General features: G+C 44.8%; 1 protein-coding gene across 2 annotated transcripts; it reads right to left on the bottom strand.

Annotated features, from left to right (window-relative positions):
* Positions 1 to 6,747: 6,747 nt before the first annotated feature.
* LOC100542160 (ubiquitin carboxyl-terminal hydrolase 35) lies at positions 6,748 to 24,711 on the bottom strand. Of its 2 annotated transcripts, none has more exons than XM_031552087.1 (11): positions 24,605 to 24,711; positions 22,907 to 23,600; positions 21,734 to 21,869; positions 17,042 to 17,171; positions 15,451 to 15,552; positions 13,819 to 13,977; positions 12,895 to 13,088; positions 12,694 to 12,787; positions 10,986 to 11,092; positions 9,251 to 10,472; positions 6,748 to 8,383 (listed from the first exon to the last, which is right to left on the bottom strand). In XM_031552087.1, exons 2-11 carry the CDS (start codon positions 23,586 to 23,588, stop codon positions 8,213 to 8,215), a joined length of 2,997 nt encoding a protein of 998 aa, XP_031407947.1. In that variant the 5' UTR covers positions 23,589 to 23,600; positions 24,605 to 24,711; the 3' UTR covers positions 6,748 to 8,212. The 2 variants fall into 2 exon arrangements, with proteins under 2 accessions (XP_031407947.1, XP_003203605.1); XM_003203557.4 differs by lacking the exon at positions 24,605 to 24,711 and adding an exon at positions 23,983 to 24,153.
* Positions 24,712 to 27,166: the final 2,455 nt, after the last annotated feature.

A 27,166-nucleotide genomic window follows, 5' to 3' on the forward strand; every position in this document is an offset into this window, starting at 1 on the left:
GAACAGTTACCAAACCCATATCTATCCAATTTGGAGAGAAGAATGTAGTGGGCTACCATGTAAAAGGCCTTAATGAAGTCCAGATAGATGACACCACTGGCTCTTTCCCTGTCTGTTGATGCAGTAACACCATCATAGAAGTCCAGTAGGCTGTGGCCAGGGCACACTGAGAATCACAGGATCATAGAATCACAGAATTACAGGGGATGGAAGGGGCCTCTAAAGATCACCTAGTCCAACCCCCCTGCCAAAACAAGCTCCCTAGACCAGGTTGCAACAGGAAGGCATCCAGGCAGGTCTTGAACGTCTCCAGAAAAGGAGACTCCACAACCTCTCTGGGCAGTCTGTTCCAGTGCTCTGTCACTCATTCTGTGAAGTTCTTACACACATTTGTGTGGAACTTCCTATGCTTCAGTTTGTCCTATCACCACTGTCATGGTTTTATGATTTTTGGTTATCAGTATTCCACATCACAGCATCATGCAGTGCACTGGGACTTAAAGAGTTAATGCTCCAGTTCTGGGTATCTGTCCCAGAAGAGAAGAACTACTACATCCCCAGAAGACTGTTTGCTGTTCTGTTATCATTTCTGCTCGAGGGGAACAGATATAAGGCCTTGGTAGGTCATCTGACATCCCTCTTTTCCATCATCAGCCTTTCCTCCCTGCTGCTCATCCCAACTGCACATCTCACCTCAGCGTTATGGCGAGGCCTTCAGTTCTCAGACACTCTTTCTCTCATTATATTTGATTTATTAGCTTCAATTCTAATTATATTGTATTATAGTGTGCTATCTTGCATTCCAATACCATATTTAGTAAATTAGTTTGTTTCTCCTCAGATTGTTGCCTCTGTTTTTAATAATTCAGGTTCCTCTGTTTCCCCTTTTCCGGAGGCACGGATTCGCGAATCCCTCCACTCAACTAGTGACAGAACTGGGCTGAACCACCCATAAAACACTGACAACCATTTATCACTGAAAAGAGTCTGGTCTTGTCCCTTTGCCTCCCACACCTTAGATTTTTCTAAACATTAATCAGACCCCCTCTGCGTCTTCTTTTCTCAAGGCTGAACAGACCCAGGTCACTCAGCCTCTTTTCATAAGGAAGATGATCCAGAAACTTTATCATCTCTGTGGTCCCCCACTGGACTTTCACCAGGAGATCCCTGTCTTTTTTGTAATGGGGAACCCAGACACAATACTCCAGGTGAGGCCTGACCAGGGCACAGTAGGGCAGGGAGGATCACCTCCCTTGACCTGCTGGCCACACTCCTTTTAATGCACCCCAGGATGCCATAGGGCACACTGCTCGCTCACGGCCAACCTGTCATCCACCAGCACATCCAGTTCCGCCAGGTCATCCCCCAGCCTGTACTGGTGCACGTGATTATTCCTTCCCTAGGAGGCACTTGCTCTTGTTAAACCTCATCTGGTTCCTCTCTGACCAACTCTTCAGCCTGTCCAGGTCTCGCTGAATGGCAGCACAGCCTTCTGGTATGTCAGCCATTCCTCCCAGCTTTGTATTATAAGCAAACTTGCTGAGGGTGGACAGCATCCTCTCATCAAGGATACTGATGAAGATGTTGAACAAGAGCAGACTCAGCACCGACCCCTGAGGAAAAGTGCTAAATAAAGCCTCCAACTGGACTTTGCACCACCAATCATAACCCTCTGAGCTCAGCCAGTCAGCCAGTTCTCAACCCACCTGTCTGCCAACTCATCTATTCCACACATCCTCAGCTTCAATACAAGGATGTTGTGGGAAACAGAATCAAATGCCTTGCTGAAATCAAAGTAGACTACATCCACTGCTCTCCCCCCACCCATCCAGCCAGTGATGACATAGAAGGCTACCAGGTTGGTCGAGTACGACCACCCCCTGATGAAACCATGCTGACTACTTCTGATAATCTTCTCTTCCAACTGCCTGGAGATGGTATCAAAAACAAGTTGTTCCATGACCTTTCGAGGGATGGAGATGAGGATGACTGGCAAAAAGTCCATTGGGAAATCCTCCAGGGCACACCGGGAATCCTATGGCAGGTGTGGGAGGGAGTATTATTTGCCCAAGGGGAGAAAGGCACTAAAGAGGGATCTGGATAGACTGGATCGATGATCAAGGTAAACTATGTAAGTTTCAATAGAGCCACATGTCAGGTCCTGCATTTTGGTCACAACAACCCCAGGCAACCCTACAGGCTTGGGGAGGAGTGGCTGGAAAGCTGCCTGACAGAAAGGGACCCTGGTGCACTGATGGACAGTTGGCTGAATATGAGCCAGCAGTGTGCCCACGTAGCCAAGAAGGCCAATGGCATCCTGGCTTGGATCAGGAATGGAGTGGTGAGCAGGACTAGGGATGTCCTCCTGCCCCTGTGCTCGGCACTGGTGAAGCCCCATCTCCAGTACTGTGATCAGTTTTGGGCACCTCAGTACAGAATGGACATGGAGGTGCTGGAGTAGATCCAAAGAAGGGCAGCATGGCTTGTGAAGGGCTTGGAGAACATGCCCTATGAGGAGAGACTGAAGGAACTGGTGCTATTTAGTCTGGGGAAGAGGAGGCTGAGGGGAGACCTTATTGCTCTCTTCAAATACCTGAAGGATGATTGCAGCAAGAACAGGGTTGCACTCTTCTCACTGGTAACAGGTGAAAGGATGAAGGGAAATGGCCTCATCTGACATCATTAAGTCAAGTGAATGGCCCTCTGAATGGCCACTTAGAGACCCTAATTCTGCTATTGTAGGAGTTGGGGGCTTGCAGCAACCCAAAGTGCCCAGGTTTTATCCATTGCTCACGCTGCTCCTTACATCTTGTTCTCTGTATTTTGTAGGATAGTGATCTTTTAAGTCAATGGGGCATGATTTTGCATACAAATTTTCAGTAAGGGCCATTGATTGGCAGCAACCTATACCCCTAGCTTGGAAAGCAGAACAACCTATTTGGGTAGATCTATGGCCCTTAACAAAGGAAAAGTTGCTGCATTTACATGAGCTAGTTTGAGAACAGCTAGCTGCTGGTCAGAGTGTCTACTGCCAGACCTTGGAATACTCCAGTCTTTGTTATCCTCAAGAAGAGTGGAAAGTGGAGGCTTTTACAGGACCTGGGTGCTGTCAACACAGTAATTGAGCCCATGGGGACATTGCAGACTGGTCTTCCTTTGCCTCCATTGTTACCTTCAAATTGGCCTATAGCAGTCATTGATTTAGAAGACTGTTTTATTACCATTCAACCTCATCCAAAAGGCACACCATGATTTGCTTTCTCAGTGCCCTCCATCAACCAACAGAGCCCTGTTCAGCAGTATCATTGGACTGTGTTACCACAAGGAATGCCTAATAGTCCAACAATATGCCAACCGATGGTAGCAAATGCATTACAACCAGTACAAAAATTTAGGCTTCACATCCTTATTTATCACTACATGGATGGTATGTTAATAGCAGCAGAACAAGAAGAGGGTCTAAAGGCAGGCAATCCAATCTGTCTGCTTACAAACAGCTGAAGAAAAGTTCCAACTCAGTTCTCCCATCACTGTCAATTTTTGTTTGTCTGTTTGTTTATTTGCCCTGTGGGAGGTGGGTAGGGGGACAAGTTATTGCCTGCCTTTCTCTGGGAAAGTGCCAGTCCTCTCTGCATTACCATGTTTTGTAATCTGTTGTATTGTAAACAACCTTGGCAATGGTATGACAAAGCGAATGATTTTCCTGTGCTCCCAATGCAGTCTCAAGAATCAGAATTATTAGGCATTATATAGGTTGTTGTGAGCATCTTCTATTTTAGTAGTAGATCGAATGTGAATTAAACAGGATTTGATGTTACCAATGCTGGAATCTGTGGGAATAGCTTTTTTAGTGTACTAGTAATGCTCGGTTATGATGTTATTAGCCTACCAATTAGCCTTTTTTAATTTGCAAAGACAAAACCTGGAAAGGAATCCCAGGCAAAGGGATGTTAACGAATTATTAACTCTCTTTGATCCCATTAATCAGGATTTTAAAAATATTACCATGCATCACTCGAGACAAAAGCACACGCTATCTTACTTTGATTCAGCATACGATTCTGATACGGGATTCTGGAATACAGATTTTTTAGTTCGCCAATTCTTTCATTTAGCAGCTATGTCAGGGACCTAAAGACCCCTCACTGAAGAGCGATTTTGGGATGAAACAAAGCATTCTGACAGTTCTTAGGGAACTGATATTTGTGGCTATAGCTGCAAACATTTCGTTTTGTAGAGAGAGCTAACCTCTGTAGTTCATTTTGTTTTTCAAGCAGGTGTTTCACTTGGGCTCCGTATCACTCACTGGCCACATGGATGCGGTGTACAAATGGAAAAAACCCTGCAGACCCTGAGAAGAATAAAAGCAGGAGAGAATCTGTGATGGGTGAGAGAGGAACAGTGCACTTTGAAGCAGGGGATGCCCTGCTGGCACTGCCCTGTTGCATCCACCGCTGGCGTGTTCCTCCTCTCTCCTTTTGGCAGTTTGCAGTCTCTCAAGGGTTGATAGGTAATAATGCTAATAATGCACTGGCTGAGGGAGCTCCTGCTTCCCGCTTACGGGACTGTCTAAAATGGATGCCTGTGCGTGTGTGTTTGTGTGTGTGTGTGTGAGTGAGTGTGCATGTGTTGACTAAATCTCATAACCCTCTGTGCTGCTCTGAATGCATAGTTTGCTGGCCTCTCTGCTCCTGTGACATCCCATCTCTCAGATCCAAATGTATCCTGAAACAGTACTGCTCAAGCTTTAGCCACACTCACCAAGTTAGGATATTAGCCAGCTAAGGAAAGCAATGTCCCTAGTGATATTCTACCACACTTGTCCACAAATACTGATTCTATCTGACATGCAATTTCATCAAGCCGTGCGACCATTAATTTCCTGTTAGCCCAAAGGCATGGTTGTGAGCACACTGAAAGTATGTGCTGTAAGAAATTCAGTGATCATTCAAAATCCATATATGAGAGTATACGAAAGTTGAAGATTTTTTCTAACCAGTTTTAGATTAACACAGAACGGACCCTCAGGGATTTTTTTCCAGGATGCAGAAGCGTAGGCCGTAAGCCAAACGTGTTTGTCCTTTTTAATGGGTTTAACAGTATTTCTTATCATTATGCTATGTTTCTCTTGTCTCTTTCCTTACGTTTAGAGTTTTGTCAATCAAGACCTTGCTTGAGTTTGATTATGTTATTAATACGATTAGTGTTACTATGTTATAGTATGCCAATAGTTTGCTAATAAAAAAGTGGGAATTGTGGGAATACGAGAAAGACTATTCAGAGCATCAGCTGTGAAGCAAGATAAGCAATGTTGAGAACCAAGGACACCTCTAGAAGAAGAGAAGAAGCAAAAGGAAAGGCCCATGGCCCTGATTGGATAAACACCTGCATACACTGTTATGGGGTGTTCGTGGAATACTGTTGACAAGTAAAGGTGGATGGGAAAGCTAAAAAAGGAAACTTGTGAATGAAGTGATGTGAGAACTTGTAATAAATGATTTGGATCATTTACACCTGAGTCCATGCATCAGACACTGCGTCTTTTGGACACAGCAGGTCCAAAAGAATCATAGAATCACAGAATCATAGCAACACAGAATGGTTAGGGTTGGAAGGGACTTGAAGCACATCTAGTTCCAGTTCCCCTGCTAGAGGCAGGGACACCTCCCTCTAGATCACGTTGCTCAAAGCCCCATCCAGCCTGGCCTTGAACACCTCTAGGGTGGGGCATCCACAGCCTCTCTGGGCAACCCGTGCCAGTCTCTCACCACCCTCACGCTAAAGAATGTCTTCCTAATATCTAGTCTAAAACTATCCTCTTCCAGATTAAAACCATTTCCCGTTTATCTTGTCTCTACTTGCCTACTTAAAAGGTCCCTCCCCAGCTTTCCTGTAGGCCCCCTTCATTTCCTGGAAGGTCAGAGGAAGGTCCCCTCAGAGACTTCTCTTTTCCAGGCAAAAGAGCCCCAATTCAGTCCTCTGATCATCTTTGTGGCACTCCTCTGGACCCGCTCCAACAGCTCCATGCCCTTCTTGTGTTGGGGCTCCAGAAGTGGATGCCCTACTGCACGGGGGGGCTCACGACAGCAGAGTAGAGGGGTGGAATCACCTCTCTTGCCCTGCTGGTAATGCTTCTCCTGATGCAACTCAGGATACAGTTGGCCTTCTGGGCTACAAGCACATGTTGGCAGCTCATATTGAATCTTTCATCAACTGACACTCCCAGGTCCTTCTCCTCAGAGCTGCCCTCAAGCCACACACTGCCCATCCTATATCTTTGCTTGGGATTGCCCCAACAAAGGTACAGGACCTTGCACTTGGCCTTGCTGAGCTCCACAAGGTTGGCATGGACCCACCTCTCAAGCCTGTCCAGGTCTCTCTGGAGAGCATCCCTTCCCTCTAGCATGTCAGATACATCGCTTGGCTTGGTGTTGTCTGCAAACTTGCTAAGGGTGCACTCCATCCCACTGCCATTGTTGTCTACAAAGATAAACAATGATCCCAGCACCGATCCCTGAGGAATGTCACTATCACCGGTCACACACTGTGCAGCTGATTGCAACTCTCTGAGTGGGACCATCCAGCCAATTCCTTATCCAGCGAGCGGTCCGTCCATCAGATCCATTTTCTCCAACTTGCTGACCACGATGTCCTGAGGGACAGTATCAAAGTGTCAAACGCTTTGCACAAGTCCCAGTGGGTGAAATCAGCTGCTTTTCTTTTATCCACTGATGCCGTAACTCCATCATGAAAGGGCACCAAGTTTGTCAGGCAGGAGTCGCCCGGGGTGAATCCATCCATACTCCATGTGATTTTCCTGAGCGCACAAGGTCGGGTGCTCCTCTCCCATCAGCTTCTCCTGTTCTTTTGTCCCCATCAACCCAACACAAACGAGTACTGCTGTAAGACACTAAGCCTCTATACTGAATTGATTTCCTTTATTTATATGCAGGGATGAAAATAAAAGAAAATTTAAGGGTATACACCAAGAGATTGATCCTTTGCTTGCATCCCCTGTAGCAATGCCTGTGCTTTGTCTTCTCCTCTACAGCAATACAGTGTTCCCCCCTGACACCCCACAGTCAAGATTAGGCCCCACACACAGCACCGAAGGCACACGCTTCTGCCGCTTGAGTTCAAGCAACCTTTACTAGAAATGCAAGTAAGAAGCAGGTTGGGACAGTGGGTGGGGGGCATTGTGGGCCGGAGCTACGATCCTACAGACACAATGCCCAGGGCTTGCGTTGGCTCCTGCCACCAAAATCAGCCCCTGTTCTGTGACTGATTATGTAGAAAGCTCTGCACTTATATAGGGTGCGTACAGTGCATCTGGTTGGGTTATTTTCCTAGCAAATCAATATTTTAAGAAATAGCTGGTGGGCTTAGGGGTCTTAGCTCAGGGCATCCTAAAAGAATGCCCAGTTGTCTAGTCTGGCAGATCTGACCAGAAACCAGGAAATACCAAAGTAACCAAGTCCTAAAGACACATCTGGATAAACAGCTGGGTCTGCCTTCTACAGAATCCAGAGGTCACCAGTGACACAAGGGCCCAATGGAGCCCAAAAGAACCAACCAGAGCTGCTCGGTCTCTTGTAGCTGGGGGCAATTTGTGACCCTCAGCATTGTCCAGGTCAACCTGCTACCGCTCAGTGCTGCCAAACAAGCTTGCAGACTCACCACCTTGGAATGCTGGCATTGCAATGTTGGTTGCTGGGCCTTATTCAGCCTTTTCCCACCATTAGATGCACCTTAAAGTGGGCTGGCAAAAGCACATTAAAATAAAACAACCCAGGAAAGGTCCCCCAGAATTCAGTGCCGCAGGAAGGACTGCAGATGGCATGCGTGGGAGCGGTGTCCATCCCCCAGGCATTGCTGCATCCATCCTCATCCCTATCCCCATCCCTTCCCCAGGCTGGTGGCAGCAGGCAAAACAGTGCTACGCTGAAGCAGAAGGGCACTTCTCCAAGCTGTCAGTGGATGCTTGGCTCTCAAGTGCTTAGCTGCAGGGGTTAATTTAAGGCGTTAAGTGCATAGAAAGCAGTAGAAACCTCCAGGTGCCAATAACAGACTCCAAATCAGCCCCTGAGTCTTTTTCCATTGCATTGTTCCCCAAATTCTCTCCTGAGATGCACGCTGTCACCGAGGTGAGAAAGAGGAACCTCCAGCTTTGGGTCAGCCCCACGGACGCAGGCTGTCTGATAGATACCAGTTGCTAGAAGACAAGTCCATGAAAAGAGCCAGATCCACTTCCACCCCCACCAGGACTGCATCCTCCTGACGAGCTGTCATCGTCCTTGTCCCTCTCAAAGTCTCTCCACCATAGAGGGGATTTTGGCAAGGTGGAAATGTAGGCAGCTCTGTTCCTCGCCTCTTTTTCCTGCTCCTGTAGGAGAAATGACCAAGTATATTGCTGTTATGTGCATGGAAATGACCCTTGGGAATTGCTCCCTCCTTCCTTGTGCTGTCCCATTTGCCCCTGGGAATTATCACAAAATTAATCTGGGGCTGCTATGGCACGTACTCATCTCTAGAACTTGGTTGGAGAGATGCATCTAAGTGTCACATCTCTCTAGCCACACGAGTGATGCAAACCAGCCCCCTGACAGCCACCTTGGGAGAGGAGGGAGCCGGGTAAAAAACGCTGTGAAACTTCTGGGAAGGAAAAATGGGGAGAAGCTGCCCTGCAGCCCCCCAGGTCAGAGCAGGAGGAGGGCAGGAGGTGTTCATGGTGCAGCAGGGCAGAGAATGACCATGCAGGAGCATCAGAGACAAAGCGTTATTGACTGACCTCAGCCCCCACTCTATGTTCCTCTGCTCTGCTTAGAGGGGAGAAGGTAGAAGAGGGTGGATGGGGAGGAAGTTTTTAGTTTGCTTTTAGTTATCATTCTACTCTTACTGACTGGCATCAAATTAAATTTATCTTCCCTGAGTTAGGCTTGTTTTGCCCAGGATGGTAAACAGTAAGCCATCTCTCTATACTTATCTTGATCCACGTGAGCTTTCTCATCTTATTTTCCTTCTCCTGCTAAGGAGGGGGAGTGAGAGAGCAGGTGGGTGGGCACCTGACTGGCAGCCATGGTCCACTCACCACACCTGAGCGCTTGGAGAAAAACTGATGCACAGCTGCCCAGGACAGACATCACTGGGTCGTTCTCTTGTGCCTCGTGTTGGCTGCCTCACTGATGCCATGCATCAAGCTCAACACCCAACCTCAGTGGGAAAATGCCGTCTGTGTACAGCTGAGATCTACCTGCAAGTAGAGGATGTTGTCTTTGGAGATGGCTTCCATCAAGTCCTTATTGAGGGAGAGTTCACTGTGCAGGTGGCTGGCTTCTGCCACAGCCTCATGCAGTGGGGAGCATGGCCTGCCCTCCCGCTGCCTGTAGAAGAGCACGTAGGCAGTGTCCTTGGGGAAGAAAGAAGTCACATTGCTGACTGATTCAAAGGAGGAGAAGGAAACCCTGGTGTCGTTGAAGAGGTACCACGGGATTTCAAAGTCCAACTGCTTGTCAGAAGCCGGTTTTGGTGCCCCATCCCGGGGCGGTGCGCGGGGCACGGTATCAGTGCACTCTCTGGAGTAGCAGTAGTAGTGGCCGCTCTCGGAGGAGATGCCCGAATGCACCACCACGCTGCAGAGATCGTACACGGCGGACACAAAGGTGCTGCCCAGGTCAGCCCTGTCCTCGCCGTGCCGGCAAACGTCCTCAGTTTCCTCTGAGCTGACAAGGATGGGCAGTTTAAGCACCACAGGGATGGAGACATTGTCCAGAATCTTCCTCCTCTTCATGGTGTGCGAGTCGAAGGAGAACCGCAGCAGTGTGAGGATGAGGTAGTGCGGGCCCTCTGTCAGCTGTGCCACCTTCTCAGCATCCTGCAAGGAAGCACATTGCTCGCAGTGGTATTGATTCTCTGCTGTCAGCCTCTCTGGGGACAGAAAATAGTTGATTAAATCTGGGACAGATCGGGAATCCTTAGGAGCGCATGTCTGCTCCGCAAAAGCCAAGTGAGGATCTTTGGTTGTATCCACGCTGACAGCACTGTTGCTTAGGGGATGTGCTGATTCTCTGGGTTCCCGAAAACCCAGTGTTTCCACCGGCACTGGCTGGGCTGCGGGATCTCCAGGCACAGGGGGCTTCCTCCGGACCCAGGGAGAGCCTGTTGGCTGGCTTGGGTTTTTGTGGGGCTCAATAAACTGTGGGCTGATTTCTGCCACAGGTAAAACAGAGGTACTTCCTGGTCTGCGTACGGGCCTATCCGGAGGGGGGAAGGCCAACGACAGGTCTGTGAAGGCTTCTTCTCTAGAGGAGATGTTCAAACATTTCAAGCAACGAATCTTGGTCATCATTTTCCCCCCAAACATCTTCTCGATCAATGTCTTGTTTAAGGAATGGTGCTCCGTGGCTTGAGACATCAAGCTGGACTCCTTGAGCTTCTGGTAGATCCTCTTTCCAATTTTTTCTTCTTCATGTAATCTTTGGCAGAAGAAAAAAGATGGCAACATAGAGCAATAAAACCCAAAGAACGAGTTTCTACAGAATGGTATCTGTTCTCCGCTCGTCGCAGTTAACGTGTGATAACCTGTCTGTGCACAGGGGTCTGATGCCAAGTGTGGTGTTGCAGAAAGCAGAGATGGTCAATGTGCATTGAGCCCACTTCCAGGGGCATCACCAGGACACTGGGGATTTGGGATTTTTAGGTGAAAGAAAGGCAAAGTCAGCATTTTAAAGAGGAAGCTTGTCAGGCAAACACTTCTCCTCTGATCTTGGTACAATTTCAGAAATTTTCAAGCTGACTTCATTTCTTACCCCCAGCTGGGCACAAACAGTTCTACTAAGAAGCCCCAGCCTGGTTTTCCCGTCTTTTACACCAAATCTCTCAGATCTCAGCCACTTGCACCACTTCCACGGAAGTCAGCGCTTCATATTACACTACGTCTTGGGGCCTCATCATGTCTGGGCTCCACAATTGGAGTGCTTGCCACATACCGATCCAGGAGGTACTTGAGATACTCCGAGCAGTCCTGCTGAGCACCAGGAGTAAACCAGGGTGGCCAGGAGGCAGAGAGGAAGCTCTCAGGTGAGATGGCAGGTCGCTGGAACCAAGAGGGAAAAACACATTTAATCACTGGATCTCACTTCATACAGGAGAAGACCTGCTTAGTTTGCTGCATCCAGCACTGGGAGGATGAACTTCGCCCTGCTGAACATCCTTTTGCTGGACTGTCATGAGGATGAGAGCTTCTATACGCTTACTTTTACCAATGCCTATCACTTAGGTACTCATATGAACTACCTATGCATTCATTTCTTCATTCAGTTTCAAAATGGTTTGTGTTCCTGACCCACAGACTTCTACTTAATTCAGCCTGAACTTAATTTGATCCTTAATGTGATACCGAGACCAGTTAAAAAGAAAAAATCCACTAAACTTCCACCCATCCTTCTGATCGCTGCAGGCAGGTCATCTGCCTTACTGGATAACGTAATCAGTGCCATTAGGCAATTGTTGTCTAATTAATATGCTGAAAGACCCATCATTGGCTGAAGAAATGACTTTAAGTACTGGCCCAAAAGAAAAATAACCAGAAGGATTACAGGAAGTTACTGGGAAATTATTAACTACAAGCTACACAACAAGCAAGTATGCTAATGCACATCAAACACACCATATCCTGCTTTCAAGAAACAGGCTCTTTTATAGCCAGATGTCAGATGTTCTCTATATTACCCCCTGTTCAAGGAACGTTTGGACATTGTGTTGAGGGACATGGTTTAGTGAGAACAACTGGTGATTAGTGGATGGTTGGACTGGGTGATACTGTGGGCCTTTTTCAACCTTGGTGATTCTGTGATTCTATGATTCTATGCAAGTGATCTGTAATGGATCTCTAATGCTGTAGCATCACAGAATCACAGAATTGATTGATCACAATGTAACAAGCCAGAGCTGTCAGTCAAGTCTTGGGAAATGGAGAGCTACAGGGAAATGGATCCACAGCAAGTGAAAGTTCAAAACTGTGTCTCTGGGGGACAGACGGGTGTTTTCACAAATGGGCCCAGATATGACCCACCTGGAGTCACTTGTTAAATTTCAGGTTGGTGAAGAAAGCACTCATAATTAATTTGTTGGTGGGTTCCTTTTTTTTACTTTCCCTCAGATACAAAAGATTCATAACATCTGGAATCCAAAGGTTTGTTGCTGCTGTAGTTTTTGGTCTTTGTTTTTTTGGTCTGCCAAAGCTAATTTGAAGGCATTTTCTACTGACTGACTGCAGTTTGCAGTGAGGCAAGGGGACAAACAGCTTGCTCCAGTCTTCTTCCTTGCTGCACAGCAAGAAACAAAAAGTGCTGCTTTACACCAACAGGCTTTTCAGTTGGCCACGCATACAAACTACTACCAAATGGATTTCATTGTCAAAACTATCAGTTATTGCATCCGTCAAAGCCAGGACGGCCAGAGGCAGCCTGGTGTGAACACAGCTCACTTTCACAGATGACAGGAGCTCCAGACTCACTTTGCCTCCTCCACCCCCAAAGTTAGCCTCTTTCCTGTCAACAAAACTGGTCCCATTACAAACACGCACCCAGATCCACAACTCTTTATCAGCACACTGGAGTTGGCAGGAAGCTACTTGGAGACGAGCCGTTCCACAGCTGACAGTCTAAGCAAGTAACTAGAACACAAAATAATTACCTGACTGTGCTCCAAAAATGCAAAGAGCCACTGGAGTTTTGTCATCAGGGGCTGGGAGATGCCCTCAGTTAAATTCAATACGGAATGCCGAAAGCTGCAAAAGACAAGAAGAGATGCAAAACAAGATGGACAGTCAGTGTGGACAGCACGATGCCAGTGCAAAAAGCAGCCCCAAGTGGGAACAAGGGAGCAACAACTCACTCTGAAGCCATGAAAAGAGACTGGATGACACTGTTCATGTAGCAAGTGTTTCCCAAGTTAATTAATCCAATCTTCCCTGTCTCTGATTTGGAGGCCAGGCGTGGGTAGAAGCAGGCCAGCTCATTCTTCTGGGAGGTCCAAGCATTTTGTCCCAAGAGATGTTTAATCCGGTCTTCGTTTGGAATTGGAAGAGCCTTGGAAAGAGAGATCATCGACACTATCTTATCGTTATCTTTCTGATGGGCAAATGCAGAACTCCTCTGCAAGACGTGTGCATGTTCGTGGCACAGCTTGTCCTCATGCTCTTCACATGAATGTGTTATTTAACTAGTGGTGTTACTATTTATTACTATTTTAGAGGCACCTAAGAGGAAAACTACAGATAAAACCCATGGTCAAGATAAGGACTTCTGCAGGCCTACCATAAGAGAAGTCTCTTCCCAAAATGCAGCCAACTAGCCTACATGGGGCTCAAATTCAGAACTGTAAACACTTTCTTCTGCCACAGTTTGAAGCATTGAGGTTAGAACATTTCTACCAGTAAAACAGCCCCTGTGCATTATGCTGCAAATTGAGATGTCATTTATATAGGGCAGGCTGTAAGAAAGAAGCAGACAGGACAGGAAAAGAAGAAATGGTTTCAACTAAAAGAAGGGAGATTTACACTGGATTTAAGGAAAAAAAGTTTTTTATATAAGGGTAGTGAAGTACTGGAGCAGGTTGTCCAGGGAGGTGGTGGTGCTCCATCCCTGGAGACATTCAAGATCAGGCCGGATGCGCTCTGAGCATCTGATCAAGGTGTAGGCATCCCTGTTCATTGCAAGGGAATTGGACCAGATGGCATCTGAAAAGTCCCTTTCAACTCAATTGATTCTATGATTGCATATGTAGTACAGAAAAAAAGCCAAGAAGCAAATAGCTTACTTTTATAGCTTCCAACACTGGTTCATAGAGATCTGGATATCCTGAGAAGCGGAAGAACATGCAGTGGATGAGCTCAGCCAGCTGCTCCAGGGAGCTGGTGGCAGAGTTGGAATCCTCCTTCTTCAGCGAGGCCACCAGCCTGGGGATGTGAGGGAGCAGCTGGAAAAGGAGAGTTCAAAGTAATTCACAAAGCTTTAACAGAATGACATTCCGATCCAGGCAGAAAGGACAGTCAACAGAAGCTGACTTCAATCCCGTGCCAGACTTCATCATTCACCCTACGAACTGAACAGCAAATCTTCCATCAAATTTAGCAGTGCAAATTCAGGGCTACCAGTAGAGGGTTTTCATACTGTACAGCACCTGCAAGTTTGTGCTGTCATTTCAATTCTTTGTGAAGATCAATATCTGCTAAAACATACACTGGAAAGGATTGTTATATGCTGAATACTGAGTTCAGGAATTCAAACCAACAGAACAGGTGAACTAATATACAAAAAGTGCTATCTGGTACACTGTATTTTATTCCATGCTGCATAAAATAAACTGGAACTGGTATCACAGAATCACCAAATCACCAAAGTTGGAAAAGATCTCCAAAATCATCCAGTCCAACCATCCACCAATCAACAGTGGATGTATTCATTATGTGTGAGTTGGATGGGTAGTGAAAGGCCCATAAAAAGCACATTTGTTACTTTGCAGTCATCTAGAAAACTTAAACATGAGCAGACCAAAAGGAGAATGATAAATTGCTCACGGGCACCCTCTGCTGACCCCAGAGCCACACAGAAAATTGAAAACATGATTCCAGTGTAGCAGATGCACTGGAGTAACTCTGAAATTACACTGCATTTATCGTGTTTCTGCTGTGCTTAATTTTACTCCAGAACAGTTCTGGACTGAAGGCTCAGAATCCTTAGTGCACTCATTTTTGTCTCATTTTAACAGTGGAACAAGTCCGAATCCTTCTCGTGAAATTGAACATGTATAAGTACATGGGGCTGAATGATATCTATCCTAAGGTTCTGAAAGAGATGGCTGATGTGGTTGCCAAGCCACTCTCCAACATATTTCAAAAATCATGGCAGTCTGGTGAAATCCCTGGTGACTGGAAAAACAGAAACATTACTCTACATATAACAGTAAATATATATACATATATATGAAGTATCATTGTGGAAATGAAAAGAGATTAAAATGCTGCTAGAAGTGGCTACTGAGTATGTGGTTTAGGGGTTTTTGTTGGTTGCTATTACTGTTGCTGAAAATGGGGCTTGTTTGGGTTTTTTGTGCCTTTGAACAGTGGGGAATTCCTGATTAGAAGTGTTCTGATCCTGTCTTCAAGTCTTACTACATTGATGGTGTGTGGTGCTTGGGAAGGTGCTTCAGGACTTCAATAAATGGTGGCACATGGGTGGCACATATTGGTAGGAGTTGCTTCTACAACAGCAGCTTCATAGGGCCCAAAAAGTTGGTTGGGCTGCAGAAGAGAGTGAAATATGCAGTATGCAGAAAAGTGGGAAATATTCACTATTCAACAGCATTATTCAGCGTCTTAGGCTCCCTCCCAGCCATGTTGTCCTACAACTTAGGGCAATGAGTTCATCCAAGGGTTCAATGTATCCTTACCAAGTGAAATGCTTCATGGGAGTGCTGGAAACTCAAGAGCATGTACTGTAGGACAGACAAAGCCCCCTCTCTTACAATGGGGTACAGCAGCTTGGAGAAGACCTGGTGGAGAGAGAAAAGCAAATGAGAAGGCAGGATGGCATCACAACATGCATTTGAAGGGCCTATCAGGAAATGGAGGCCCCGGGCATCTACTACATCTACTGGTGTGTTCCTACACTTATCTGGATGTCAAAGCATGCAGCCTGAAGAGGCCTCCAGACACATCTCCTGTCCAGAGATGTGTGGCCTTGAAGCACCATAAAAACACCATGTGGGTTGTCCTCACTCTTTCAGACCTGCACAGTGAGGCATAGGGCTTTGGGCTGTTGTAAAATACCTCTACTCTTCTTGATAGAAGAGGCCTCACAAGAATGGCAGCCACATTTTCTATTATGAGCTTCTTCTGTTTATTGTTATATTTGAAATCTTAACACCAACCTTCCAAAGCAAAGGGATAGGAAGCAAAGGCCTTTCAGTGCTTTCAAAGGCTAAGTAATGACATTTGTCCCAATCTAGAGAACTCTACAGAAAATAACAGTGCTCTGTACTGCTTTCAGACCCTTCTTCTGAGGTTTTCCAGCAATCACGCAGCATTTTAAGTGCTGTTCTTTTCCTATCCTTTAACAATGAAAGGAAAGATAAAGAGAAGTTGAAGAAATTCAGTGACCCTCTCACTGCTTGATGCACAAGAGGGATCACAGGTGCAAATTCAGTTACTAATAATGTTCTGCTACAGACAATTATGGTATTGATAATTTCCATGGTGACTTCCACTGGAGAGACTCAGTCAGGCCTTATGACCATCTTATAAAGGAAGGAACCGTGGAACCATAAATTGGAGAATATTTTTGAAGTGGCCACCAATTTGATCACACGGCTTTCAGACAGTAGCAAGTACTCATTGTCAAAGCAGGGGTTAGCAATGGGAGTGAGGCCTTGTCTGTGCTGCTAAATTAAATAAGGCCAGGGCACAGGCTTTAAAACTGCCCTGTGACTGTATGGATCGTTAACCTATAAGGTGGTGTCAACCAGCACCGACCTAGGCACATTTGAGGGAGAGTGTTTTACATTCTCAACAATGTGTTGTACAAGATCTCCATGTTTGATTGGCTTTAAAATCTTTGGTTTGTTATATTTCATAGTTTTTAAGATATCAGTGCCTCTGCAAACCAAGCTCTAAATGACATTGGATTGGGCTTTCAGTTGCTGCAGGACCCAAAATCCTTATGCAACACACTCAAGCAAGAACCAGCTTGACTCCTAGTACCCAGCTCCCTTTATTAGGAGCTACACTAAATGGCTAAAATGGGCATTACTGGAAAACATCATTCCTAGATGCAAAACTGGTAGTAGCCCACTACCCTGTACACAGTAATACAGCATACACAGTGTGCAGTGGGCATGATGGTTCCTGCAAAACTCCTTGGTATAGCACAGTCTTTCGTATACATCTGAAGTTGTATCTCACCCTTATTAAATTGAAGGGCAGAAAGGTAGCCCAGGTGCAAGAAGTTTGTGTTTTGCAGTCATATTTAAGATGCCCACTGACCTTTTCAATTTTTGAAAGAGTAACTTCAATCAAGATGCTGAACTTTTTCACTGCAGCCAAACCCTTCAGCAGAGCAATGATCCACTTGTCTATGTTCTTCCCCAGGGGCCATGACACCCAGTCGATCATCCTGAAATGAAAATCAAACTCTTGAAGCAAATGTAATGCACATATTGTGAAAGTTAAACTCCACTTTGGGTTAAATTTTCTCCAAGTTCCTACCAGTCAATGGGATGGCCAAGTAAGAAATAGGATGCACATATGGCGTTTAGAGAGCAGACTTTGAACTCTTCAGGGGACTGCTTGGCAGGATGACATGTGAGAAAGCCCTGGAGGGAAGAGGGGCCCAAGAAAGCTGGCTGATATTCAAAAACCATCCCATCCAATCCCAGAAGGCGGTGCATCCCAAGAAAAAGCAAGGCAGACAAGAATGCCAGGAGATCTCTGTGGATCAACAAGGAGCTCCTGGACTTAGTGAAGCGCAAAAAGAAAGTCTATAGGGAGTGGAAGCACAGACAGGTTACCAGACCTGGGAGGACTACAAAGTCCAAGCAGCCAGGGATCAGGTTAGGAAAGCTAAGAGACAGAATTAAATCTAGCCAGGGACATAATGGGGAACAAGAAGAAATTCTATAGATATATCAGTGGTAAAAAGAAGGTCAGGGAGGATGTGGACCCTCTCTGGAAGGAAACTGGAAGCCTGGTCATGAGGGATACAGAGAAGGATTTTCTAATACATCTTTCACAGTATTCTCTAGAAGGTCAGTCTCCTTTTTTCAAGAACCATAATGCAAATCTAAGGAGTCGGTGCTGTTAGATAGCAAATGGGATCTGGATCTTTATCTTCCCTGTACAGGAAACATTCATTCCCCAAATCACATTAAAGAAAGAAAATAGCCTCATAGAAATCAGGTACTACTGAATAGAATAGTTAATCAACTACTACAGCCACTCAGCCAACAAGATGTCAAGTTTCTGCAATGGTTTATAGAAGAGGCACTTGTAAAAAAATGGTATCACTGAGTGATGACAGGTTAAGTATTTATTTAAACATCTTTTAAAATCATGTTTGAATTAAATGCTAAGCAGAACCTCAAGGTAATCAAGGCTTGGGAGCTTCAAAGGTCAAACTTTGCTAATCATTTTCATTCCAGTACCTTTTGTTTGAAGATACCAATCCAGCCTTCTTACCCAATCAGTCTCGTTTGTTTACAAGCCTGCATCTTGTGCAATAATACATAAAGGCAACTGTGGATAAATAACCAACCAAGGCAAAGAGCAAGAATAAATCAAATCTACAATAAATTGGGGAAAAAAAGAAATAAATAAAGCTTGAAGAGCAAAATATGTTGGGATATTGAGAAATAACAAAAATCAAGCGAAGATGGATCATAAAACAAATACCAGAAAAACTTCTGCAGACAGTTGCATCAGAGTAGAATAAGGATAGATATGTAGACACTGTGCATGGGGGATGTGATGGTGATTGAAGATATCACATGGCCTTTAGATGCAACTTGCAAACTAAATGCATCCTCTTGTTTTCAGCAAGATGAAGGAACTGGTCAGCAACAAGGAGAAGGCAGAGAAAAGAAACAGGAGTAATGGAAACAGGAGCAATGAGAGATGATGTGAAAGAGAAACATGAAGAGCTCATACACTACCAAGATGAGCTGGTTGTTTATCAAGTAAAATTCAACTCTAGTGGTTTTCATGACTCTGTTAACACTGAAGTAGTGCTCTGTGTGGGAAGAATAGGAAGAGAGTTCCAGTAATTAAGATAAGCAATGAGGGAGTGAGTGGGAAGAAGGGCCACAGGGGTTTACTGAGATGGCAAAAGTAAGATTTGCTGGGATATCTAATTTTCTAGTCAAAGAATATAAGCTCATATCTGACTGTATCTGCAGGGATACAGAACAAGCAGTGTACTTCAGGACCTAATGGTGTTGGCATAAACATCCTGAATGTGGTGGTGAAACTTGTGATGACGCAAAGCTGGGAGGCATCATCAACACAGGAGGATCAAAGCATCACGAGGTAGACCCCAAGGATTAGAGATACAGAACAAGGATGAAATGCTTTCATTCAAAACAAAGGCAAGGCACATGAGAAGGAAATAACAAGAAATGGCTGTTGATGGAAATTCATCAGCTTGAAGAAGAGAAGTCAGATATTTGATAATCTCTCAAGCCACCATCTAAAGCCAGGGTGAACCTCACAGGAACATGGTGCACAAAATTCAACATCCATATCCAAAACCAATGAACTGAAGTGGGAACAGGTGTTGAAAAAACTGTTGATCTGGTCAAGAAAACAAAGAACCTCTCCTGAGAGGTTCCTCTCCTTTTCTCTCTCCTGAGAGAAAAACTTGAAATAATATGGCTCATTCAGCATAGCCATTGAAAAGCAGAGAGGGGATGGGGCAGCTCTCTGAGCATACACTGAACAAATAAACACCAGGGAAGGAAAAGAGACTGCAGCTATTTATGCTGGCATAAAATCAAAAGAGCTATAAGAATACCAAAAATAAATATAAGCTGCCTATTAGAAGAGAAATCTAAACCATTAAAGCAATCAAATGGTGGAGCAGCTATTGAAAGTAAGCAGTGGGAGCAAAAACCCTTCTTGCTTTGAAGATTATGGTTGAGCACTCATGAAAGGGATGTAATATCAATATCTATAAAGCAGGAAGATGGATTCAGGGATCTAAAGGCTTTCCTTCATCTATCTCTTTTCACACCGACATAAAATAACCTTGTCCACTATAAGCTATCTTTACCAACATTAATGGCCAAATTACAGCCCTGCCCCATTAGCAGCCAGTGGGAACAAACAGCTTTTTAAATTCACATTGCACTTTCCACATTGCAAGATTCACAAACATTTTATGAACCAGGGCCTTAGTTTTCCAAAGGAGCCATTGACGTGGCATACTTAGCTTTTAAATTCAAATTCTGATTTCTAGAGATAGCAAGTGCTTGCATTTTTTTGTGATGGTAGAAGCTCTATGCAGCTGAAGTTGGGCCCTTTGAAACACACGCGCCATAAGTGGGAAAAAAAAAGAAAAATACAAGTAAAAATACAAATCAGTACTTCTGAAGTCATGGATACATATTAATAGGCTCTACCTGAGCTATGACAAAGGATACTAAGAGATTGTGATGTGCATCTACACCAGCAGATGCCAGGCTTGCTTTTTTTTTTAACCACTATTTGCTCTCTAAATGCCTGATCACAAGCTCCACCCCACGTCCAGTCCATTCCCCTGCCATGAAATCCCAAATTCAATATTTGGAAGAAGAAACTACTGCATGTGTCTGCTCTTCTAGGGATCCTGACCAAAAAGACCCTTTCAACCTGTACATTTTTCTTTATTTTTCTATTTATGCAGCATGCACTCATCCAAAGGCCAACCGTGGTGCATTTTTCTGGGGCATTTACTGGCTATAAACACGCCACCAAAACTTCTGCATTCCTCCTAAGTGATCTTAATTACATTGTGCATACTCTGCTTACAGATTTTGGCTGAGTAATCGTTTACTCATCCTTCGGCATGACAAAGAATTTTTTAAGGAATGATGCAATTGATTTTGCAAGCACTATATTTAGACACTAGTGCTCTTAGAGGATTTATTGCCTGGAGTTCACAGTTGCATCTGGGAACCATATCCCAGAAGGAGAAAAAGATGGAGAAGGTTGAGAACGGAACCGGTAACTTTAACATTTGTCCTGGCTTGCTCTGGATCCTGTGAAAACCATGCAAATCAGAGATCCCTTTCTTTGTGCATCAAGTTCCCACTGGGAATAATGTGGGCTTCTGTCATGAAACCTACTTGAGGGGGAACAATCCTAGTAGGAACAGTGAGAAAAAGATATTTCCACCTCCCCTGGGCTAAGTGCATGTCAACATCACCCACTTAAGTGGAGACCTCTTGTGGAGGAAAGCAGGGATTGGAGATGCTCTTAGCCAAATGTGGAGCAATATACTGGGGCGAAGCGAAGCTGTAGGATTTGGACAGAGATGTGCAAGGAAGATCAGGGCCCTGGCTCTGTGAGAACCAAGTCCAGCATGACAAGTGATATTTCACCCACTGCTTCGTCATCATGCCTTGATGTCACCATCAGCTCTTCTTGCACAGAGGATAAAAATCACACAGCACCAGGATGCAGAGCAGCAGCACTGCACCCATCTAATGGAGGTCAAGGTGTGCTCATTGAGACAGTTGAACATTAAAAAGTTTCTGCAGATCTTTTAGCTGTGGCTAACGATTTAGGGCAATGTCCCTCTGAAGGGATACAGGGGCCAATAAAAAATTATTTAAAGGACACTTTGTGAAGAAAAGCCCTTGATATCCTTTGGAGAAAAAAAATCAGTTGTGTTCAAAGTATCTCACATTAGATATCCCATAACACCACTTATTACTTCGAAAAAAGAAACCAAATCAAACCAGATGTCATTGTCATCATTATCATCATCATTATCATCATCAGTAATTCTAGTTCTCCAAGCCCTCAGGGATGGAAGAAAGGATCCTGGAATTCCCCTTTTCTCTACACCTTGCAAGACAACACCAGCCAAAATGGCTTTCGCTACAATCTGGGGATAAAACTATGCATAGGAACCCAATGCAGCTTTGGAACAGTTTTTTTCTCCAGATTGAGAATGACGTTCATTAATGCAGTTTAGCCTACCTGCCAATGGCCATCATCATTTGCACATCGGTGATGCTGTCATCATTGGTTAGGTTTCTTATGACACCATCCATGAGCTCCAGAGGGACAAATTGGACCACGCTGGCTAAGGCATTGGATGGCACCTCCTGCTCCTCTGCAAGACATGGATGAGTACCAGTAATGAAGATGTTAGTCACCAGAGAAACCAGGCACATGAGGTCATTTCTCAGCTGTAAAAGCCAAAACGTTCCCACCTTCATAAATGGAACTGACATAAACCAGCCATAAGGAGTCCATGCTCAGCAGCACTAGGACAATTCCCCAAGTCCCAGTGTAGCACAGAATGAGGTTGGGTGGCAGCCAATGAACTGTTGCATGATGTCATATACAGCCCAAAGGGAGCCAGGAACCATAGACACAAGAACATTATTCCTAAAATTCCCTCTGGGTGCTTTCTTTATACTAATTACTGCAATTATTGCAATGAGATGTGACTGTGGGTTTGCCTGCCTGGAGCACATTCCAAAAGATGAGGTTTCCGTGGAGGGAACACTGGAATGCCCATCTCCTCAAGGGCTTAGAAATAGTGGGTCTGGGTGCTCACTTACATGCAGAGAGTCTGATCTTTCAAGGCACTGGTATCTCCAAAAACATTCTGAGCCATTCTGCAATAATCTAAAGATGTCAGAAGCCGGATTAATATCTTATCTCCCACCTTCAGACATAACCACTTTCCAGAAAGATAGCAGGGCTTCCCACCTCTAGATTGCAGAGAAATAAGTCCTTAGTTTTGCTCTTACTTTCTTCTAACATGCAGGCTGAGAGGTCCCATTGAATCAGGCAGTGGAGAGAGAGATTTCTGAAAGCTTCTGGGTCCCACTCTAGCCTTCTGAAAAGAAGATTCTTTCCATTAAGCCCAGCTGATGCTGAAAAATGCCAAGCACTCAAATTTTGCAACATGGCATTTCAAACCAGGTAAAAACTCCTGTGTAGAGATCCAGTGTGGTTTCAGGAGATATTTATTTCTCATCCTAAGGCTCTGAGTAACAGTTAGATGCACTAGAAATTTCAGCTGTGGTTGCATTTCTGGGGGGGATCATAAGATCATAATCAAGCAAGACTAATTAAAGTATTTGCTCCTCATCAAAGCCAATATCTGCATTTGCACTCTCATTTTTTTCTTATTATTACCTGTTGAAGAAATGATAGTGAACAGCTCCTTCAGCGAGGGCAGGATGGCCGAGGTCTGAGTCCTCCAGATCCTCTGCAGCAGACCGCTCACCTTGTTCACCTGCTCCAAAAACTCCATGATGTCATCTTCCCCCTCAGAGACACACTGAAACTGCCCAATGCACCGTATCAGCTGCTGACAAAACAGGACCTGGTGTTTGCCTGTGGGGATGCACTGAGGATGTTGCATTAAGAGTTTGCTGATCTTTGCACACTGCTTGGGGCTGGGCCTCTCACAGACTTTCCGGAGCACCTCGATCCTCAGTAAGCTGAAAATGCTGTTTGCTGATGGACTTTCCAAGACAAACTGCAGTCCTAACTGGATATAATCAAGTACATAATGGCTTCTCTTTCCCAGAGGCCCATAGCCTTCCTGAAGGAGACTCAGTAGGAAGCGGACATTGAAGAACTCCTCAAATTCCTCTGGGTGGTAGTGGCCATAGACCTCCAAAACCTCTTTCCCAATCTCTCTTTTATATTTTGTGTCCCCCACGAGATAAAGCTTGGTGCACAGCTCCAGCATGGACCAGCATTGCTCACTGTCCATGGGCTGCTTTGATGCCTCAATGACGCGCCTCACAAGCCCTTGCTTCACATTGTTGGGGTATGAGGACATCACCACAGCTTCCAGTATCTTATCCATCTTTGTTTCCTGCTGAAAGAAAAGAACAGAGCAGCAGGTTAGTTCAGGCAAGGTCTATTGAGCATTCAAGACCAAGTTTGCAAGAAAAGCCAAAGAAATAGAGCTTGGGAGTTGTCTGGAACACTAGAAAGGTGATAATCCTTGTGACATTTTTGTGGTGGTTTTCTAAAAAGTTTCCTTTTGGGTGATGTTTGATTGAGACCAAAGCTCCAAATCTGGAACAAACACATAAAAACAGAACTTCTTCAGACTTGTCACATCCTTGAGCACAGTTGTCTTGTAAATCTCTTACAACCTTACACTTGACCCCTTCTCCTTGAGCGGTACAGCAGCTGAAGATGGTGTCCCAGTGCTCACAAAATCCAATTCCCCCAAGAAACAGGCTGCCACAGACCTGTAAGAGGGGCTGAATTTGGGATCAGGAAGCAAACAGTGGAGGCAGAGTCTTCAACTGATGTATGCTGGCTCAGGTGCCTTCCAGAGGCAATGATGTTCCCAGTGATTGTTTTCACAGTTGGGGGAGAAAAACCCTGGGAAGGAGAGGCACACAGTAGAAGGAATGTACATTTGACATTTACACCGTGCTGTTATCCACCCCAGCTCAGAGCAGAGGGAGAGCTGCAGTCCTGGCTGTCCTCCAGGGACTTTCCACATTTGTATGCAGGTCCAAAGCAAGGAAGAGAAACTGCAGAGTCAGGCAAAGCTTCCCATTCGTCACAGCCTGGACTCAACAGCAATAACGTATTAGAGAGTACTGAAAAAGCCCCCAAGGCTTTCCTTGGAACAGTTCAGAACATTTACAGCCAAGGTACTGGATGCACTGCTGCACAAGAAACTGTGTTACAGATGATAAAATCAGATAGACAGAATTTCCTAAATCATATTACAGGAAAAAACAGCAGGTCACCCCTGGTGCTATATGCTGCCCAAATACACTGCGAGACCATCCCTTCCTGCATACAGCCTGAAACCATATATAGCAGAGGAAAAAGGGAAGCATGTTTCATCTTCAATACCTAATGAGAGATCAAGGCAGCAAAAGTCCATCCATACTCATCTGTGTCTGAGTGCAAGGAAAGTCTCTTTTCTGTTTCTCAGCTTCCCAGTCTGCAAAATAAGGACAATATGCAGTGCTTTTCTAGTGCAGTCCTTCCAATGATTGATTTAACTTTCATGGACATTATAAAGCATTTGAAGCTCCTCAAGTGGGTAGCATGATATTAATCAAAAGTATACATGCATATGGCATATACCTGCAGCCTAATCTAGTGACTGGGGACTCTGTCCGAAGCAGAGAGTTGGAACTTGATCATCTTTAAGATCCCTTTCATCCCAAGCCATTCCATTATTCTACGATTCTATACCTCAACTTTGATTTTCACAGATGAAAAGCAGAAAGAACCTCAGAGGATGCAATACAAGGATCAACCCATCCCTGGAATTAAGCCTGTGTCTGAGCCGGAGATTGTCTCCTCCTCTGGTAGGCATCTTCATGCTGGTGGGGAAGAAACTAGGCCAGATGCAAACTTGAAGCTTCCAGAAATGGAGGGACACAGTTGTCCTGTCTGTAGCTCACTGATCAACAAATATCACAGTGGTCACCAGCTGTAACACTGCCAAACTTCACCCAAATTTTTAACGTGAAGAATCTGCTTCCAACTACATTTTTAGAGGAAGCTGCAGCTCTGGGCTGGTGTCCAGAGGAAATATGAGGATGGGTCACCCCAGCATTGCTGCCTGGTGGCAGCCAGGTGTGGTCTGATGTAATGTGGAGAACACAAGACTGAAATAGGGCTCTGCCCATAGTCAAAACACATGAACAAGTGGAGAGTGCCTAACAGTTGTAAAGGAAGACCATCTTCCTCACTAAGAAAGACTGTAGTGGCTCATGCTGACTTTAGGAGCTCGTAGTTGCACACAGAGGATCATTTGAATTGACCTTGTGGTGGTTCATGATCTCTGCAGCAACACAGACTTCACAACACAAGGTTGTGAACTGCCCTGAAGTAACCAGAGGTGGTTGAACAATCCCACATTTCTATTGTGTATCAGGATGCACCAAGCTGGACATGGGCCAGATAATGCCAGGACAGAAGATGCCAGCCAGGCAGCACGTAAAAAGGTGATATTTACAGCGCACGTTGCAATCTTAAAACTGTATTAAAACAACACTCAGGATGCATTTTGATATATAATAATAAACACTACAGTTTTTAAACTACATTAAGAGAGCATTCAAGTGGTAAATGTTGGGAATGAGGATGGCTAATTCAAACCCACCGCCTCTGCAGATGCTATCAGAGATAATAGTTAAAGGATCTTGTACTGACTTTATTTTTTCCAGGCCCTTCCTAGAGAATGAATCAGGGTTTGCAGTTAAGGACTGTTTCCTGCAAGAGCACTGTCTCATTTGTTGCAGGAATTGGAACTGTGTCATAAGTAACCCCAGGAACTGCAGGAGGAGGAAGGATGGGTTCATTGCTGGGCATCTGGTTCCTGGTCCTCTTCTGTTAAATACTAAAACAAGGAGAATAAATATTCAGGAAACCAGGCAACTATTCCTGAAGTGGGAGAACTTCAACATATCTGCACTTTATCATCCTGGCAGGGAATAATAACTCACAGAAAAGCTGGGAGGACTGGCTCATTCCTGCTTGTAAAGAGAATTGAGTTCCTGAAGCACATGAAGTTGCTGTAGAAGGTTAAAGTGTTAATTATTAATCTGAAGAGCCATTTTGAGGTTCCATCTGTTATGTAGCTCAAATAAAACAGAAAGTACACTTTTTCTGAACTGAAAAAGAAATCCCATGAAATCATGAAACTGGCAGAAGAAACATGGGTAAAGTCAAAACGCTGGGCAAGAAAGGACCTTGAGAGGTCTCTGGTCCAATGGCTGCACAAAACTGAAATTAAACCAAGTTACTTGGGGCTTCCTGAATTCAGACACAGCTTCCAAAAGAGCATGCCCAATGATTTTCCCAAAGCGAGACTGACAAAACTAGCTTCCCAGGATCATCCTTCTTGATTTTTTGAAGATATGCAAGGACAAATACCCAGTCATGCCCTAGGAAGCAGACAGTGAAACGGAATATAAGCAAAGAACTGCATCTACCAACTGCATCTTAATTTCACACTCTGAACTGAGTAAACTGCAAACAAAAACATAACAAAAAGCAGAGGTCAGGATGAAAAGTCACCTTGGGCTCTACTTGAATCAAATCCTCATAATCTGTACTGCTCAGAGGTGTCCTAATGTATTTTCTTCTGTTTTTTTTTTTTTTTCCTTTAATTAGGACTCAATTCAATTGAATTCTATCCAATTACTTCTAAATCAATTCATTCCCCTATCCCTGCCAGCAGCAGATTTTCAGTAAAGGCTCCTTGGTATTTTTCTTTTTTTTCTTTTTTTTTTTTTCTAGAATGCAGTATCAGACCCTACATCCCAGATCATACGAAGCTGTGAAAACATAGATCTCAGACGCACCTTACCTCTAGGGAATCTTGGTAATAAATTCAGCACATTCTCTGCAGTGACTTTTGGATTATTTCATGCTATATAGCTTGATAAATACCACTGG

The sequence above is a fragment of the Meleagris gallopavo genome, chromosome 1 (genome assembly GCF_000146605.3).
Source record: "Meleagris gallopavo isolate NT-WF06-2002-E0010 breed Aviagen turkey brand Nicholas breeding stock chromosome 1, Turkey_5.1, whole genome shotgun sequence".
Lineage (NCBI taxonomy): Eukaryota > Metazoa > Chordata > Aves > Galliformes > Phasianidae > Meleagris > Meleagris gallopavo.

Coding starts and splice junctions, on each gene's coding strand:
- LOC100542160 (XM_031552087.1), bottom strand. CDS start 23,588: ATGGATAAGATACTGGAAGCTGTGGTGATGTCCTCATACCCCAACAAT. Junction 12,788..12,894: donor TCTCTTTTCATGGCTTCAGA/GTGAGTTGTTGC, acceptor TGTCTTTTGCAG/CTTTCGGCATTCCGTATTGA. Junction 8,384..9,250: donor ACAACATCCTCTACTTGCAG/GTAGATCTCAGC, acceptor TTTCTCCTACAG/GAGCAGGAAAAAGAGGCGAG.